Here is a 19,038-nt window from a genome sequence, read left to right on the forward strand (position 1 = left end):
CTCTTGGGTGTAATTTATCATTCCCCTAACAGTGACTCACTAAACTTTGACCACTTGTGCTCCTTGTTAACACAAGCTGTTGATACTGGTGTGTCTCATCTACTTGTTGTCGGTGATTTTAACATGCCCTACATAAACTGGACATCTCTAACTGTCACACCTGCTAATACTTACAATGAGGCCTTTCTAAGCCTATTGGATGACCTATATCTTATCCAACATGTCACATTTCCCACTAGATTTAGAAGCAACCAAGTTCCTTCCTTGCTGGACCTTATATTAACCAACGATGAAAATACAGTGTCTAGTATGACCTCTTTATCGCCACTTGGAAAAAGTGATCATATTGTTATAGAGTTTGTCTTTTTGTGTTATTGCACAGTGGAATGCCATAGTGTATCTAAATACCTATATAACCGTGGAGATTATGTATCAATGACTAGAGATTTATTGAACACCAACTGGGAAGTACTCTTTGAAGGACTCAATACTGAGAAAATGTGGCTACTTTTCCACTCTAAACTGTTATTTCTTATTGACAAATATGTTCCTACTCAAACATTTGAGTCTAATTCTAAACCTAAGTGGCTAAATTCTTCTACTCTTAAAGCAATTAAACAGAAACATAAAGCATGGAACACCTATAAAGCCACTCACCATCATGTCGATTATCTTTCCTACACCACAAAGAGAAACATTGCCACTGCTACTGTTAAAAGGGCTAAATCCAATTTTGAACTTAAGCTTGTTGATAGTGTCAAAGAAAATCCATCTGTGTTCTGGAAATATGTTAGAGAGAATGCAAAAGTGCGTTGTGATATCATGTCCTTAAGGAAAGGGGATGGATCATTCACCTGTTCTGATCGTGAAACAGCTCGATGTTTAAATGATTTTTTCTCTGGTGTATTTACTATTGAGCCAGAAGCAGATCTGCCATCTTTACCAGATAAATCTATGGGCCACCACTTAGGCAATATTACCATCACACACTGTGATATATTAACTGAACTCAACCAGCTTAAGCCAAATAAATCTTGTGGCCCAGACAACTGTCACCCACGTGTGTTGAAAGAAATCAAAGATGGACTTATTTTACCCCTCTATCTCCTATTTAATAAATCGTTACAGGAGTCCTCTTTGCCTTCATGTTGGAAACTAGCAACAGTCACTGCCATTCATAAGAAAGGTGATACAAATCTTCCTAGCAATTATCGCCCAATCAGCCTTACTTCAATAGTTTGCAGAATGCTTGAGTCAATTATTAAAAATAGGATAATGTCTTACTTCCAAGCAAATGACTTTTTTTGCAATGAGCAACACGGGTTTCGTAGCAGGAGATCTTGTGAGACGCAGCTATTGACTGTTATGGAACACTGGACTAGGTGTATCGATGATGGAACTAGTGTTGATGTTAGATTTCCAAAAAGATTTGATAAGGTTCCCCACAGACGTTTGCTGACTAAGTTAGAAGCATATGGTGTTAATGGCTCGGTACTTCATTGGATTAAGGCTTTTTTATCAAACAGGAAGCAACGAGTAGTTGTTCGTGGAGCACTCTCTGAGTGGTCTACTGTCACTAGTGGTGTCCCGCAGGGTAGTGTGCTCGGTCTCATCTTATTTATTATATATGTCAACGACCTACCTGACTGTATACAGAGCTATTTGGGTATCTTTGCTGATGACACAAAACTTTATCGCCCCATCTGCTCATCTAAAGATTCCTCCATTCTGCAGGAAGACATTGATTCCGCTTTGCAATGGTGTGACACATGGCTATCCTTCCTTAACCTTCCTAAATGTCACTACAGCACAATTGGACATTCTTCATCAAACACAGAGTATTATTACTCATCCGAAAATGAAGCAAATATGATCTCCATGGTTGTGGAGGAAAAAGATCTGGGTGTAGTATTTGATAAAGATTTGAAGTTTACATTTCATGTTAATCAAATTGTAATGAAAGCTAACAGGGTATTGGGAATTATTAAACGTACCTTTGCCTCCAGGGATGCCAACACAATAAGATTATTATACGTTACTCTTGTTCGCCCAATTTTGGACTATGCGTCAACTGTCTGGAACCCTCATCTTATGAAAAACATCCATAAATTAGAAGCAGTTCAAAGAAGAGCCACAAAACTTATACCCTCCTTCTATAATTTGACATACTCTGAAAGACTCCAAGAACTTAATCTACCCAGCTTACTTTACCATCGAACCAGAATGGATCTGATTATGACTTACAAAATCCTGAACAATTTAGTATCTGTGGACAAAGACTATTTTTTTACTGTTAATACCAACCCCACCCGATCTAATGGACTCAAACTTTACAAAAATCGCTTCAATACTGCTATTAGAGGTCATAGTTATTCACAGAGAATCGTCAATGATTGGAACACCTTACCCCATGAAATTGTATCTGCACCTAATGTACTGATCTTTAAGACTAAATTAGATGTATTTTTATATGACTGCCGGTTTGATTTTATTTAGATGTACTTGAGATTGGTTTTTATAAGACTTTGTCTTCCTTATACCAATTAACAAATAATAATAATAATAATGAGAACATTAAGTTTTCTAGACGTAGTTCACTACTATCACCACACAAGGGTACGTCGTTTGTGTAGGAAAGTAAGCAGTGGATGATCAACTTAGCATATTCATTAAATGTGCTGTGTTTGGATAATAAGGTCACCTTACCTCTATGACATGTTGCAATACCACCGCTCCAAGTTCCATCGCTCTGACAATTGCGTGATGTGCTACCACGTAGACGATAACCATCAGCACAACTGAATCTGCATGTGTCTTGGTATGAAGCGACCCCATCATCTCCAAACGTACAATCAATCATTCCGTTATCAGGTTGACCGAGGTCAGGACAGGACACTATTAGTAAAATTACATCACAGGTGAAATGATTTGTTTAACACCTACCTCTTGCACATGTTGTTGTCATACCACTCCAACTCTCATCACTCTGACAAGTCCTCATACTGCTACCTCTAACTTCATAACCACTGTTACATGCAAATGTGCACATGTCCTCAAAGGAAGCCACCCCATCATCACCAAGTGAGCAGCTGATTGCTCCATTAGCAGGTTGAGGAAGTCGAACACAAGGAACTATATAGGAGTTGTTAAGAACAGCATACATTACATAATCATCAAACCTCTCTCACAAGTAGCTTCAGTACCATTCCACCTTCCATCACTCAAACAGGTTCTGCTATGACTACCACTGGTCAACTGGTATCCAGTATCACATGTAAAATTACATGTCACTTCATACACAGTATCCTGGTTACTTCCACTTGAACAAGAAATAGTTCCATTAGCAGGATGATTGAGGGTTGGACAGGACACTAATAACATAACGCAAACAAAGATAAACCATTTTACAACCAACAACTAACACACCTCTTGTACACATTGGTTCATCATTACTCCACATCCCGGTACTGAGACAAGTTCTTGAACTGCTTCCCATTATTTCAAAACCATCCACACAAGTGTATCGGCAGACATCTTGATATGATGTTGTTCCATCATCTCCATAGTCACACATCACTGATCCATGTTCAGGTTGTGGTAGTTCATCACAAGGCACTACACATATAAGACATCGTGAGGCTCATGCAATCATGACAACATTAAGTAATCTAGTTCACGACTATCGCCACACAAGGGTACGTGGTTTGTGTAGGAAAGTAAGCAGTAATAGGGTTGTGGATGATCAACTTGGCATATTCATTAAACGTACTGTGTTTGGTACTGTGTTATTGTTTGGGTCATCTTACCTCTATCACATGTTTCAGTAGCACCACTCCAAGTTCCATCACTCTGACAATTGCGTGATGTGCTACCACTGAGGCGATAACCTTCAGCACAACTGAATCTGCAAGTGTCTTGGTATGAAGCTACCCCATCATCTCCAAACATGCATTCAATCATTCCATTATCAGGTTGACCGAGGTCAGGACAGGACACTATTAGTAAAATTGCATCACAGGTGAAATGACCTGTTTAACACATACCTCTTTCACATGTTGTTGTCATACCACTCCAACCCCCATCACTCTGACAACTCCTCAAATTACTACCACTAACTTCATAACCACTGTTACATGTAAATGTGCACGTGTCCTCAAAGGAAGTCACCCCATCATCACCAAGTGAGCAGCTGATTGCTCCATTAGTAGGTTGAGGAAGCCGAACACAAGGAACTATTTAGGAGTTGTTAACAACAGCATACATTATATAATCATCAAACCTCTCCCACAAGTAGCTTCAGTACCATTCCACCTTCCATCACTCAAACAAGTTCTACTATGACTACCACTGGTCAACTGGTATCCAGTATCACATGTAAAATTACATGTCACTTCATACACAACATCCTGGTTACTTCCACTTGAACAAGAAATAGTTCCATTAGCAGGATGATTGAGGGTTGGACAGGACACTAATAACATAAAGATAAACCACTTTACAACCAACAACTAGCACACCTCTTGTACACATTGGTTCATCATTACTCCACATCCCTGTACTGAGACAAGTTCTTGAACTGCTGCCCATTATTTCAAAACCATCCGCACAAGTGTATCGGCAGATATCTTGATATGATGTTGTTCCATCATCTCCATAGTCACACATCACTGATCCATGTTCAGGTTGTGGTAGTTCATCACAAGGCACTGCATATATAAGACATCATGAGACTCATGCAATCATGAGAACATTAAGTTTTCTAGACGTAGTTCACAACTATCACCACACAAGGTTACATGGTTTGTGTAGGAAAGTAAGCAGTGGATGATCAACTTAGCATATTCATTAAATGTACTGTGTTTGGATAATAAGGTCACCTTACCTCTACGACATGTTGCAATACCACCGCTCCAAGTTCCATCGCTCTGACAATTGCGTGATGTGCTACCACGGAGACGATAACCATCAGCACAACTGAATCCGCATGTGTCTTGGTATGAAGCGACCCCATCATCTCCAAACGTACAATCAATCATTCCGTTATCAGGTTGACCGAGGTCAGGACAGGACACTATTAGTATAATTACATCACAGGTGAAATGATTTGTTTAACACCTACCTCTTGCACATGTTGTTGTCATACCACTCCAACTCTCATCACTCTGACAAGTCCTTATACTGCTACCTCTAACTTCATAACCACTGTTACATGTAAATGTGCACGTGTCCTCAAAGGAAGTCTCCCCATCATCACCAAGTGAGCAGCTGATTGCTCCATTAGTAGGTTGAGGAAGCCGAACACAAGGAACTATTTAGGACCGGAGTTGTTAAGAACAGCATACATTATATAATCATCAAACCTCTCCCACAAGTAGCTTCAGTACCATTCCACCTTCCATCACTCAAACAGGTTCTGCTATGACTACCACTGGTCAACTGGTATCCAGTATCACATGTAAAATTACATGTCACTTCATACACAGCATCCTGGTTACTTCCACTTGAACAAGAAATAGTTCCATTAGCAGGATGATTGAGGGTTGGACAGGACACTAATAACATAACGCAAACAAAGATAAACCATTTTACAACCAACAACTAACACACCTCTTGTACACATTGGTTCATCATTACTCCACATCCCGGTACTGAGACAAGTTCTTGAACTGCTGCCCATTATTTCAAAACCATCCACACAAGTGTATCGGCAGACATCTTGATATGATGCTGTTCCATCATCTCCATAGTCACACATCACTGATCCATGTTCAGGTTGTGGTAGTTCATCACAAGGCACTACACATATAAGACATCGTGAGACTCATGCAATCATGACAACATTAAGTAATCTAGTTCACGACTATCGCCACACAAGGGTACGTGGTTTGTGTAGGAAAGTAAGCAGTAATAGGGTTGTGGATGATCAACTTGGCATATTCATTAAACGTACTGTGTTTGGTACTGTGTTATTATTTGGGTCATCTTACCTCTATCACATGTTTCAGTAGCACCACTCCAAGTTCCATCACTCTGACAATTGCGTGATGTGCTACCACTGAGGCGATAACCTTCAGCACAACTGAATCTGCAAGTGTCTTGGTATGAAGCTACCCCATCATCTCCAAACATGCATTCAATCATTCCATTATCAGGTTGACCGAGGTCAGGACAGGGCACTATTAGTAAAATTGCATCACAGGTGAAATGACCTGTTTAACACATACCTCTTTCACATGTTGTTGTCATACCACTCCAACCCCCATCACTCTGACAACTCCTCAAATTACTACCATCAACTTCATAACCACTGTTACATGTAAATGTGCACGTGTCCTCAAAGGAAGTCACCCCATCATCACCAAGTGAGCAGCTGATTGCTCCATTAGTAGGTTGAGGAAGCCGAACACAAGGAACTATTTAGGAGTTGTTAACAACAGCATACATTATATAATCATCAAACCTCTCCCACAAGTAGCTTCAGTACCATTCCACCTTCCATCACTCAAACAAGTTCTACTATGACTACCACTGGTCAACTGGTATCCAGTATCACATGTAAAATTACATGTCACTTCATACACAACATCCTGGTTACTTCCACTTGAACAAGAAATAGTTCCATTAGCAGGATGATTGAGGGTTGGACAGGACACTAATAACATAAAGATAAACCACTTTACAACCAACAACTAGCACACCTCTTGTACACATTGGTTCATCATTACTCCACATCCCTGTACTGAGACAAGTTCTTGAACTGCTGCCCATTATTTCAAAACCATCCGCACAAGTGTATCGGCAGATATCTTGATATGATGTTGTTCCATCATCTCCATAGTCACACATCACTGATCCATGTTCAGGTTGTGGTAGTTCATCACAAGGCACTGCATATATAAGACATCATGAGACTCATGCAATCATGAGAACATTAAGTTTTCTAGACGTAGTTCACTACTATCACCACACAAGGTTACATGGTTTGTGTAGGAAAGTAAGCAGTGGATGATCAACTTAGCATATTCATTAAATGTACTATGTTTGGATAATAAGGTCACCTTACCTCTATGACATGTTGCAATACCACCGCTCCAAGTTCCATCGCTCTGACAATTGCGTGATGTGCTACCACGGAGACGATAACCATCAGCACAACTGAATCCGCATGTGTCTTGGTATGAAGTGACCCCATCATCTCCAAACGTACAATCAATCATTCCGTTATCAGGTTGACCAAGGTCAGGACAGGACACTATTAGTAAAATTACATCACAGATGAAATTATTTGTTTAACACCTACCTCTTTCACATGTTGTTGTCATACCACTCCAACTCTCATCACTCTGACAAGTCCTCATACTGCTACCTCTAACTTCATAACCACTGTTACATGTAAATGTGCACGTGTCCTCAAAGGAAGTCTCCCCATCGTCACCAAGTGAGCAGCTGATTGCTCCATTAGTAGGTTGAGGAAGCCGAACACAAGGAACTATTTAGGAGTTGTTAACAACAGCATACATTATATAATCATCAAACCTCTCCCACAAGTAGCTTCAGTACCATTCCACCTTCCATCACTCAAACAAGTTCTACTATTACTACCACTGGTCAACTGGTATCCAGTATCACATGTAAAATTACATGTCACTTCATACACAACATCCTGGTTACTTCCACTTGAACAAGAAATAGTTCCATTAGCAGGATGATTGAGGGTTGGACAGGACACTAATAACATAAAGATAAACCACTTTACAACCAACAACTAGCACACCTCTTGTACACATTGGTTCATCATTACTCCACATCCCTGTACTGAGACAAGTTCTTGAACTGCTGCCCATTATTTCAAAACCATCCGCACAAGTGTATCGGCAGATATCTTGATATGATGTTGTTCCATCATCTCCATAGTCACACATCACTGATCCATGTTCAGGTTGTGGTAGTTCATCACAAGGCACTGCATATATAAGACATCATGAGACTCATGCAATCATGAGAACATTAAGTTTTCTAGATGTAGTTCACAACTATCACCACACAAGGTTACATGGTTTGTGTAGGAAAGTAAGCAGTGGATGATCAACTTAGCATATTCATTAAATGTACTATGTTTGGATAATAAGGTCACCTTACCTCTATGACATGTTGCAATACCACCGCTCCAAGTTCTATCGCTCTGACAATTGCGTGATGTGCTACCACGGAGACGATAACCATCAGCACAACTGAATCTGCATGTGTCTTGGTATGAAGCGACCCCATCGTCTCCAAACGTACAATCAATCATTCCGTTATCAGGTTGACCGAGGTCAGGACAGGACACTATTAGTAAAATTACATCACAGGTGAAATGATTTGTTTAACACCTACCTCTTGCACATGTTGTTGTCATACCACTCCAACTCTCATCACTCTGACAAGTCCTCATACTGCTACCTCTAACTTCATAACCACTGTTACATGCAAATGTGCACATGTCCTCAAAGGAAGCCACCCCATCATCACCAAGTGAGCAGCTGATTGCTCCATTAGCAGGTTGAGGAAGTCGAACACAAGGAACTATATAGGAGTTGTTAAGAACAGCATACATTACATAATCATCAAACCTCTCTCACAAGTAGCTTCAGTACCATTCCACCTTCCATCACTCAAACAGGTTCTGCTATGACTACCACTGGTCAACTGGTATCCAGTATCACATGTAAAATTACATGTCACTTCATACACAGTATCCTGGTTACTTCCACTTGAACAAGAAATAGTTCCATTAGCAGGATGATTGAGGGTTGGACAGGACACTAATAACATAACGCAAACAAAGATAAACCATTTTACAACCAACAACTAACACACCTCTTGTACACATTGGTTCATCATTACTCCACATCCCGGTACTGAGACAAGTTCTTGAACTGCTTCCCATTATTTCAAAACCATCCACACAAGTGTATCGGCAGACATCTTGATATGATGTTGTTCCATCATCTCCATAGTCACACATCACTGATCCATGTTCAGGTTGTGGTAGTTCATCACAAGGCACTACACATATAAGACATCGTGAGACTCATGCAATCATGACAACATTAAGTAATCTAGTTCACGACTATCGCCACACAAGGGTACGTGGTTTGTGTAGGAAAGTAAGCAGTAATAGGGTTGTGGATGATCAACTTGGCATATTCATTAAACGTACTGTGTTTGGTACTGTGTTATTGTTTGGGTCATCTTACCTCTATCACATGTTTCAGTAGCACCACTCCAAGTTCCATCACTCTGACAATTGCGTGATGTGCTACCACTGAGGCGATAACCTTCAGCACAACTGAATCTGCAAGTGTCTTGGTATGAAGCTACCCCATCATCTCCAAACATGCATTCAATCATTCCATTATCAGGTTGACCGAGGTCAGGACAGGACACTATTAGTAAAATTGCATCACAGGTGAAATGACCTGTTTAACACATACCTCTTTCACATGTTGTTGTCATACCACTCCAACCCCCATCACTCTGACAACTCCTCAAATTACTACCATCAACTTCATAACCACTGTTACATGTAAATGTGCACGTGTCCTCAAAGGAAGTCACCCCATCATCACCAAGTGAGCAGCTGATTGCTCCATTAGTAGGTTGAGGAAGCCGAACACAAGGAACTATTTAGGAGTTGTTAACAACAGCATACATTATATAATCATCAAACCTCTCCCACAAGTAGCTTCAGTACCATTCCACCTTCCATCACTCAAACAAGTTCTACTATGACTACCACTGGTCAACTGGTATCCAGTATCACATGTAAAATTGCATGTCACTTCATACACAACATCCTGGTTACTTCCACTTGAACAAGAAATAGTTCCATTAGCAGGATGATTGAGGGTTGGACAGGACACTAATAACATAAAGATAAACCACTTTACAACCAACAACTAGCACACCTCTTGTACACATTGGTTCATCATTACTCCACATCCCTGTACTGAGACAAGTTCTTGAACTGCTGCCCATTATTTCAAAACCATCCGCACAAGTGTATCGGCAGATATCTTGATATGATGTTGTTCCATCATCTCCATAGTCACACATCACTGATCCATGTTCAGGTTGTGGTAGTTCATCACAAGGCACTGCATATATAAGACATCATGAGACTCATGCAATCATGAGAACATTAAGTTTTCTAGACGTAGTTCACAACTATCACCACACAAGGTTACATGGTTTGTGTAGGAAAGTAAGCAGTGGATGATCAACTTAGCATATTCATTAAATGTACTGTGTTTGGATAATAAGGTCACCTTACCTCTATGACATGTTGCAATACCACCGCTCCAAGTTCCATCGCTCTGACAATTGCGTGATGTGCTACCACGGAGACGATAACCATCAGCACAACTGAATCTGCATGTGTCTTGGTATGAAGCGACCCCATCATCTCCAAACGTACAATCAATCATTCCGTTATCAGGTTGACCGAGGTCAGGACAAGACACTATTAGTAAAATTACATCACAGGTGAAATGATTTGTTTAACACCTACCTCTTGCACATGTTGTTGTCATACCACTCCAACTCTCATCACTCTGACAAGTCCTCATACTGCTACCTCTAACTTCATAACCACTGTTACATGTAAATGTGCACGTGTCCTCAAAGGAAGTCTCCCCATCATCACCAAGTGAGCAGCTGATTGCTCCATTAGTAGGTTGAGGAAGCCGAACACAAGGAACTATTTAGGACCGGAGTTGTTAAGAACAGCATACATTATATAATCATCAAACCTCTCCCACAAGTAGCTTCAGTACCATTCCACCTTCCATCACTCAAACAGGTTCTGCTATGACTACCACTGGTCAACTGGTATCCAGTATCACATGTAAAATTACATGTCACTTCATACACAGCATCCTGGTTACTTCCACTTGAACAAGAAATAGTTCCATTAGCAGGATGATTGAGGGTTGGACAGGACACTAATAACATAACGCAAACAAAGATAAACCATTTTACAACCAACAACTAACACACCTCTTGTACACATTGGTTCATCATTACTCCACATCCCGGTACTGAGACAAGTTCTTGAACTGCTTCCCATTATTTCAAAACCATCCACACAAGTGTATCGGCAGACATCTTGATATGATGCTGTTCCATCATCTCCATAGTCACACATCACTGATCCATGTTCAGGTTGTGGTAGTTCATCACAAGGCACTACACATATAAGACATCGTGAGACTCATGCAATCATGACAACATTAAGTAATCTAGTTCACGACTATCGCCACACAAGGGTACGTGGTTTGTGTAGGAAAGTAAGCAGTAATAGGGTTGTGGATGATCAACTTGGCATATTCATTAAACGTACTGTGTTTGGTACTGTGTTATTGTTTGGGTCATCTTACCTCTATCACATGTTTCAGTAGCACCACTCCAAGTTCCATCACTCTGACAATTGCGTGATGTGCTACCACTGAGGCGATAACCTTCAGCACAACTGAATCTGCAAGTGTCTTGGTATGAAGCTACCCCATCATCTCCAAACATGCATTCAATCATTCCATTATCAGGTTGACCGAGGTCAGGACAGGGCACTATTAGTAAAATTGCATCACAGGTGAAATGACCTGTTTAACACATACCTCTTTCACATGTTGTTGTCATACCACTCCAACCCCCATCACTCTGACAACTCCTCAAATTACTACCATCAACTTCATAACCACTGTTACATGTAAATGTGCACGTGTCCTCAAAGGAAGTCACCCCATCATCACCAAGTGAGCAGCTGATTGCTCCATTAGTAGGTTGAGGAAGCCGAACACAAGGAACTATTTAGGAGTTGTTAACAACAGCATACATTATATAATCATCAAACCTCTCCCACAAGTAGCTTCAGTACCATTCCACCTTCCATCACTCAAACAAGTTCTACTATGACTACCACTGGTCAACTGGTATCCAGTATCACATGTAAAATTACATGTCACTTCATACACAACATCCTGGTTACTTCCACTTGAACAAGAAATAGTTCCATTAGCAGGATGATTGAGGGTTGGACAGGACACTAATAACATAAAGATAAACCACTTTACAACCAACAACTAGCACACCTCTTGTACACATTGGTTCATCATTACTCCACATCCCTGTACTGAGACAAGTTCTTGAACTGCTGCCCATTATTTCAAAACCATCCGCACAAGTGTATCGGCAGATATCTTGATATGATGTTGTTCCATCATCTCCATAGTCACACATCACTGATCCATGTTCAGGTTGTGGTAGTTCATCACAAGGCACTGCATATATAAGACATCATGAGACTCATGCAATCATGAGAACATTAAGTTTTCTAGACGTAGTTCACTACTATCACCACACAAGGTTACATGGTTTGTGTAGGAAAGTAAGCAGTGGATGATCAACTTAGCATATTCATTAAATGTATAATGTTTGGATAATAAGGTCACCTTACCTCTATGACATGTTGCAATACCACCGCTCCAAGTTCCATCGCTCTGACAATTGCGTGATGTGCTACCACGGAGACGATAACCATCAGCACAACTGAATCCGCATGTGTCTTGGTATGAAGTGACCCCATCATCTCCAAACGTACAATCAATCATTCCGTTATCAGGTTGACCAAGGTCAGGACAGGACACTATTAGTAAAATTACATCACAGATGAAATTATTTGTTTAACACCTACCTCTTTCACATGTTGTTGTCATACCACTCCAACTCTCATCACTCTGACAAGTCCTCATACTGCTACCTCTAACTTCATAACCACTGTTACATGTAAATGTGCACGTGTCCTCAAAGGAAGTCTCCCCATCGTCACCAAGTGAGCAGCTGATTGCTCCATTAGTAGGTTGAGGAAGCCGAACACAAGGAACTATTTAGGAGTTGTTAACAACAGCATACATTATATAATCATCAAACCTCTCCCACAAGTAGCTTCAGTACCATTCCACCTTCCATCACTCAAACAAGTTCTACTATTACTACCACTGGTCAACTGGTATCCAGTATCACATGTAAAATTACATGTCACTTCATACACAACATCCTGGTTACTTCCACTTGAACAAGAAATAGTTCCATTAGCAGGATGATTGAGGGTTGGACAGGACACTAATAACATAAAGATAAACCACTTTACAACCAACAACTAGCACACCTCTTGTACACATTGGTTCATCATTACTCCACATCCCTGTACTGAGACAAGTTCTTGAACTGCTGCCCATTATTTCAAAACCATCCACACAAGTGTATCGGCAGATATCTTGATATGATGTTGTTCCATCATCTCCATAGTCACACATCACTGATCCATGTTCAGGTTGTGGTAGTTCATCACAAGGCACTGCATATATAAGACATCATGAGACTCATGCAATCATGAGAACATTAAGTTTTCTAGATGTAGTTCACAACTATCACCACACAAGGTTACATGGTTTGTGTAGGAAAGTAAGCAGTGGATGATCAACTTAGCATATTCATTAAATGTACTATGTTTGGATAATAAGGTCACCTTACCTCTATGACATGTTGCAATACCACCGCTCCAAGTTCTATCGCTCTGACAATTGCGTGATGTGCTACCACGGAGACGATAACCATCAGCACAACTGAATCCGCATGTGTCTTGGTATGAAGCGACCCCATCATCTCCAAACGTACAATCAATCATTCCGTTATCAGGTTGACCGAGGTCAGGACAGGACACTATTAGTATAATTACATCACAGGTGAAATGATTTGTTTAACACCTACCTCTTGCACATGTTGTTGTCATACCACTCCAACTCTCATCACTCTGACAAGTCCTCATACTGCTACCTCTAACTTCATAACCACTGTTACATGTAAATGTGCACGTGTCCTCAAAGGAAGCCACCCCATCATCACCAAGTGAGCAGCTAATTGCTCCATTAGCAGGTTGAGGAAGTCGAACACAAGGAACTATATAGGAGTTGTTAAGAACAGCATACATTATATAATCATCAAACCTCTCCCACAAGTAGCTTCAGTACCATTCCACCTTCCATCACTCAAACAGGTTCTGCTATGACTACCACTGGTCAACTGGTATCCAGTATCGCATGTAAAATTACATGTCACTTCATACACAGCATCCTGGTTACTTCCACTTGAACAAGAAATAGTTCCATTAGCAGGATGATTGAGGGTTGGACAGGACACTAATAACATAATGCAAACAAAGATAAACCACTTTACAACCAACAACTAACACACCTCTTGTACACAATGGTTCATCATTACTCCACATCCCTGTACTGAGACAAGTTCTTGAACTGCTGCCCATTATTTCAAAACCATCCACACAAGTGTATCGGCAGATATCTTGATATGATGTTGTCCCATCATCTCCATAGTCACACATCACTGATCCATGTTCAGGTTGTGGTAGTTCATCACAAGGCACTACATATATAAGACATCATGAGACTCATGCAATCATGAGAACATCAAGTTTTCTAGACGTAGTTCACTACTATCACCACACAAGGGTACATGGTTTGTGTAGGAAGGTAAGCAGTAATAGATCGTGGTAGGGTTGTGAATGATCAAATTAGTATATTTGTAACAGAGGTCATTATATTATTATTTTGTAATAGCTACAGATTATCATATTGTTGTAATTTTCACACTTTAGGTAGAGGATTAACACTTGGATTGTAAATAGGAATAAGGTCTTGGTATGTAACCCGGGATGAGGCTTTGGTTTGAAGGACAGATAAAAGTTGATGTCAATGTTGAGTAGCAACAGTTGTCACGATCTAACACTGGCGTGGTTGGCAGGATCGATCTCTCCGGCCAAGCAACTAATCCTGAACCTCATGCAAAGAAGCTGTGGTACCGTGGTAGGTTTGTGTGTGATAATGGTACCCAGAAAGGTTGGACAATAGTATACCACTGCTCGGTTGTTTCTTTGTTATCTTCTTTTAGAGCGGCCAGAGAAGTTGAGCTGGTCAGTGATTGTGAATGGCAATGGATCCGGGACCAGCTAAAGCTTGCCATCGATCAAGTAAACTGCTAATTCTGTCTGACACTTTTTGTGGAGAAGGAAGCTTTGTTCCTGGAATCAACATTTTGAAAGCGTGGCCATTATCAATGGATGGAACGATGTAGAGAAATTACAGTGGATGCACGTGCGCCTGACAGGAAAAGCCCACGTGGTGCTCACACGTGTCAGTCATAAGTCCTATCAAGAAGTAAAGGAAGTTCTGAAAGAACGTTTCGACTCGCCCGTGGTGACAGAACTGAATTACAGTCTCGAGTGAAACGGAAGTCTGAGAGCTGTGGCGATTATGCAGACCAACTTAATGTACTCACGGACAAAGCCTACCCAGAACTGGAGGAGGAGGTAAGAAAGTATATTGCACTAAACCTGGATCAGCTACAGCAGCCGCAGATAGCCCTTGCAGTAAGACAGGAGCGACCAAGGACATTAACAGAAGCAGTCAAGGCAACACTAGAGCTAGAAACCTTTTTACCAAGGCATAATGAATGCGGTGAAGATAATCAGGACGTGGCTGTATCAAGGCAGGTATCTTCGCAGGAAGCTGATGTTCCAGTTAAGATAGACACACTCAGTAGTATTACTACGTTGTTGGAAAACCTCAAGGCACAATTAACACAGCTAGAAGTTAAAGTTGAGAAAAAGCTAAGATGTTGGCACCCTTGTAAAATAGATTCTCACCAAAGAGGAAGACATGCAAGGGTTCAAGCTTACAAGCAACAACACTTTGCTCACAAAAATACTAAGACATCCCATGATCATCGCCAAGCATCAGAGGATATACTATCTCCCTCACAGGTACATCAATGTGATAGTGTGTCAAAAAATGGTGTAGGTATCATTGCTATAAATAGTGTATCAAACTATTCAGTGCTTGCAAGTGTATTTGGAAACCCAAGTATCCTTCCTAGTGGGCACTGGGGCTTCAGTATCACTTATTTGTGGGGAGATATGGGACCGTATAAAGTCACCTTACCATCCCAAATTAACTCCAGTGAGCACACGTTTGGTGGGTGCCGATGGCTCTCCATTACAAACTCAGGGGTCAACAGTGGTGGAATTAACTATCTCAGAGCAGATGTTTAAGCAAGAACTAATTATAGTCAACTCATTAACATCTGAGGGAATCCTAGGATTGAACTTCCTAGAAGCCAATGGGTGCATTTTAGACTTGGTTCGTGGGGAGTTAATTACTCGGGGTTCAAGAGTAGCTCTATCTGCCAAAAATTCTGAACCAACTACTGCACAGGTAGAGATTTGTATCCAAGAATCCTTTACTGTTGCGGGCTTCAGTGAAATGGAGGTCATGGGTGAGATACCTCTAGCCTGTAAGGGAAACTGGTTGGTAGAGAACAAAGAATCTAAGAAACCTCAAGTATTAATAGCAAGGGCAATTGTTGCATGGTCTTGTGCCCCTACGTGTGTTAAATCTTGAGTCACAACCTATCACAGTGTTTAAAGGGACCAGAGTTGCCAAAGCAGAAGCCATTGACCCTACTAGGGAAATATCAACTGTGGGTAGACAGTCCAACACCAGATGCACTGAGAAAGAATGGGAAGAAGTGTTAAGTAACATCATGCAACAGACGCCTGCTAGCCTTAATGATCACCAACTTCAACAATTAAGTGCATTGTTAACACATTATGCTTACATATTTGCTGTGCATCCTAATGACCTGGGCAGTACTAATATACTAAGTCATAAGATTGAAACTTGTGGTAGCCCTATTCGACAACCTGTGAGGCGTATACCATTACCCCAGAGGGATGAGATCAAGAAGCTTTTGACAGAAATGCAGGAAAAAGATATCATCACACCATCAAAAAGTCCATGGGCTTCTCCTATTGTATTAGTACCTAAAAAGGATGGCTCTGTGCGGTTTTGTATTGATTATCGAAAAATTAATGAATTAACCCACAAGGATGCTTACCTAATACCAAGGATAGATGACACTCTAGATACACTCGCAGGGTCAAAGTGTTTTTCAACACTAGACTTAAAAAGTGGGTATTGGCAGGTGGAGGTAGACAAGGACCACAGAGAAAAAACAGCTTTTTGTACCCATGAGGGTTTATTTCAATTTAATGTGATGCCGTTTGGGTTATGCAATACCCCGGCAACATTTCAGCACCTGATGGACATGGTGCTAATGGGCTTACAATGGACCAGCTGTATAGTGTATATTGACGATATTATCATAGTAGGCAAAGATTTTAATAATCATCTAAACAATTTACGTCATGTTTTTGAGCGCTTAGATAAAGCAGGGTTGAAGCTGCAGCCACACAAATGTCAATTTCTGCAGCCAGAAGTCCAATTTTTGGGTCACCTTGTATCAGCAGATGGAATTTTGCCAGACCCTACAAAGACTTCCCGGGTAAAGCAATGGCCAACATCAACATCTGTTAAAGAGACTCAGCAATTTCTAGGCCTTGCTAGCTATTACCAAAGATTTATTAAGAATTTTGCAATGATTGCCGCACCGTTACACAAGTTGTCAGAGAAGAAGACACAGTTTCGATGGACTAATGAATGCCAAGATGCATTTGATTGTATGAAGGATCACCTGGTATCAGCACCTGTTTTAGCCTTGCTGGATTGGTCTAAACCATTTGTTCTAGATACTGATTCCAGTGATACAGGTATTGGAGCAGTCTTGTCACAGATCCATGACAACAAGGAACACGTGGTAGCTTATGCTAGCAGAACGTTAATAAAAACTGAACGCAATTATTGTGTCACAAGAAAGAGTTGTTAGCAGTGGTGGCTTTCCTTCAACACTTCCGCCTTTCCTCCTGAGTGCACCATTCACTATCTGCACTGATCATGGTGCACTGGTATCAGGCTTGCTGCAATTACCCACTGAAAGTAATCAGTACAATTACAATTACTTTTTGAAGCCAATCTAATGATTACAATTACAATTACTTCAGTTTGTAAAATAATGATTAATAATTACAACTACTTTTCAATTACTACTGTACATCAGGGTACAACAATAACTTACAATTCTCCAGCATTACTCTTAAGGTATTTTAACTGTTCAAACTTTTTTGGTAATAGTCTACATCTATATTTGGTCTGAGAACATTGCCACTATGGCTGAATACATACTCATATGGTACAAAATTAATGTTGCTGGAACTCCCAGCTATTCTTTGCTATTGTACTTAAAATGGGGTATTTATCTTCCAAAATTTTAAAGGGCTTTCATCCTTTGTAAACTTTGTGTCATCTAGATATTTTAAATTCTTTCTCTGCTATTGAACATTATGTACCCCATGGGTATCCCATACTGTACATAAATTGGATTGGGTATTGGATTACACAATCCCATGTGTACATGGGATTGTGTACATAGTCACTAGTCAAGTTATGGAGTAGTACTTTTATATAGCATAACTTTGATTCCTTACATTTAATTACATAATGATTATTGACTGAACAGCTAATTACAATTACAATTACAATTACTTGAAAATTGCTAATGATTAGTAATTAATTATGATTACAATTACAACAAGCCTGATTGGCATGGATTCAAAGATTTAAAGAACCAGAAGGGCAAGTTGCTCGTTGACTGCAGAAGCTACAGGAGTAGTATGGTGGAGCGGTTTAATAGAACACTGTTGAGTATGCTAGCTGCTCACTGTAAAAAACACCCCTGGGATTGGGAGGAGCATTTCCGTAAAGTTTGTATGGCATACAGTACACGTGTTCATGCATCCACTGGCTTTTCACCATTTTATTTAATGTATGGTCGCCAGGCTAGACTACCAGTAGATTCCATGTATGGTACTACCAGACCTGTTATCCACCAGTCACCCAATGAGTATGCTGCTACTTTGGACAAACAATTGAAATCTGCCTTTGAACTAACCCATAAAACTGCTGGGGTACAACGCGAACGTCAGAAACATCACTATAACCAGAAAGTTCATAGCAATTCATATAACCC

General features: G+C 40.5%; 2 protein-coding genes across 2 annotated transcripts; both read right to left on the reverse strand.

The window, feature by feature from the left end:
* Window positions 1–3,340: 3,340 nt before the first annotated feature.
* On the reverse strand, window positions 3,341–8,434 carry LOC136248595 (sushi, von Willebrand factor type A, EGF and pentraxin domain-containing protein 1-like). The gene is made up of 19 exons (XM_066040363.1): window positions 8,377–8,434; window positions 8,140–8,328; window positions 7,775–7,963; window positions 7,537–7,728; window positions 7,301–7,489; window positions 7,064–7,252; window positions 6,699–6,887; window positions 6,461–6,652; window positions 6,225–6,413; window positions 5,988–6,176; window positions 5,608–5,796; window positions 5,361–5,552; window positions 5,120–5,308; window positions 4,883–5,071; window positions 4,518–4,706; window positions 4,280–4,471; window positions 4,044–4,232; window positions 3,807–3,995; window positions 3,341–3,615 (listed from the first exon to the last, which is right to left on the reverse strand). The coding sequence occupies exons 1-19, from the start codon at window positions 8,432–8,434 to the stop codon at window positions 3,341–3,343; spliced, it is 3,558 nt and encodes a 1,185-aa protein (XP_065896435.1).
* A 339-nt stretch (window positions 8,435–8,773) lies between these two features.
* Window positions 8,774–14,440, reverse strand: LOC136248596 (sushi, von Willebrand factor type A, EGF and pentraxin domain-containing protein 1-like). The gene is made up of 21 exons (XM_066040365.1): window positions 14,293–14,440; window positions 14,046–14,237; window positions 13,810–13,998; window positions 13,573–13,761; window positions 13,208–13,396; window positions 12,970–13,161; window positions 12,734–12,922; window positions 12,497–12,685; window positions 12,132–12,320; window positions 11,894–12,085; window positions 11,658–11,846; window positions 11,421–11,609; window positions 11,041–11,229; window positions 10,794–10,985; window positions 10,553–10,741; window positions 10,316–10,504; window positions 9,951–10,139; window positions 9,713–9,904; window positions 9,477–9,665; window positions 9,240–9,428; window positions 8,774–9,048 (listed from the first exon to the last, which is right to left on the reverse strand). Exons 1-21 carry the CDS (start codon window positions 14,438–14,440, stop codon window positions 8,774–8,776), a joined length of 4,029 nt encoding a protein of 1,342 aa, XP_065896437.1.
* Between the last annotated feature and the right edge of the window lie 4,598 nt (window positions 14,441–19,038).

This window comes from Dysidea avara, chromosome 3 (assembly GCF_963678975.1).
Source record: "Dysidea avara chromosome 3, odDysAvar1.4, whole genome shotgun sequence".
NCBI lineage: Eukaryota > Metazoa > Porifera > Demospongiae > Dictyoceratida > Dysideidae > Dysidea > Dysidea avara.

Excerpts from the sequence above, each read along its gene's own strand:
- LOC136248596 (XM_066040365.1), bottom strand. The coding sequence starts at position 14,440 with ATGTGTGACTATGGAGATGATGGGACAACATCATATCAAGATATCTGC. Across the intron at positions 13,397-13,572 it reads TATTGCAACATGTCATAGAG|TGCCTTGTGATGAACTACCA; the intron begins GTAAGGTGACCT and ends TTATATATGCAG. Across the intron at positions 12,686-12,733 it reads GACAACAACATGTGAAAGAG|TGTCCTGTCCTGACCTTGGT; the intron begins GTAGGTGTTAAA and ends TTTTACTAATAG.
- LOC136248595 (XM_066040363.1), bottom strand. The coding sequence starts at position 8,434 with ATGAGGACTTGTCAGAGTGATGAGAGTTGGAGTGGTATGACAACAACA. Across the intron at positions 6,653-6,698 it reads TGAACCAATGTGTACAAGAG|TGTCCTGTCCAACCCTCAAT; the intron begins GTGTGCTAGTTG and ends TTATGTTATTAG. Across the intron at positions 3,996-4,043 it reads GACAACAACATGTGAAAGAG|TGTCCTGTCCTGACCTCGGT; the intron begins GTATGTGTTAAA and ends TTTTACTAATAG.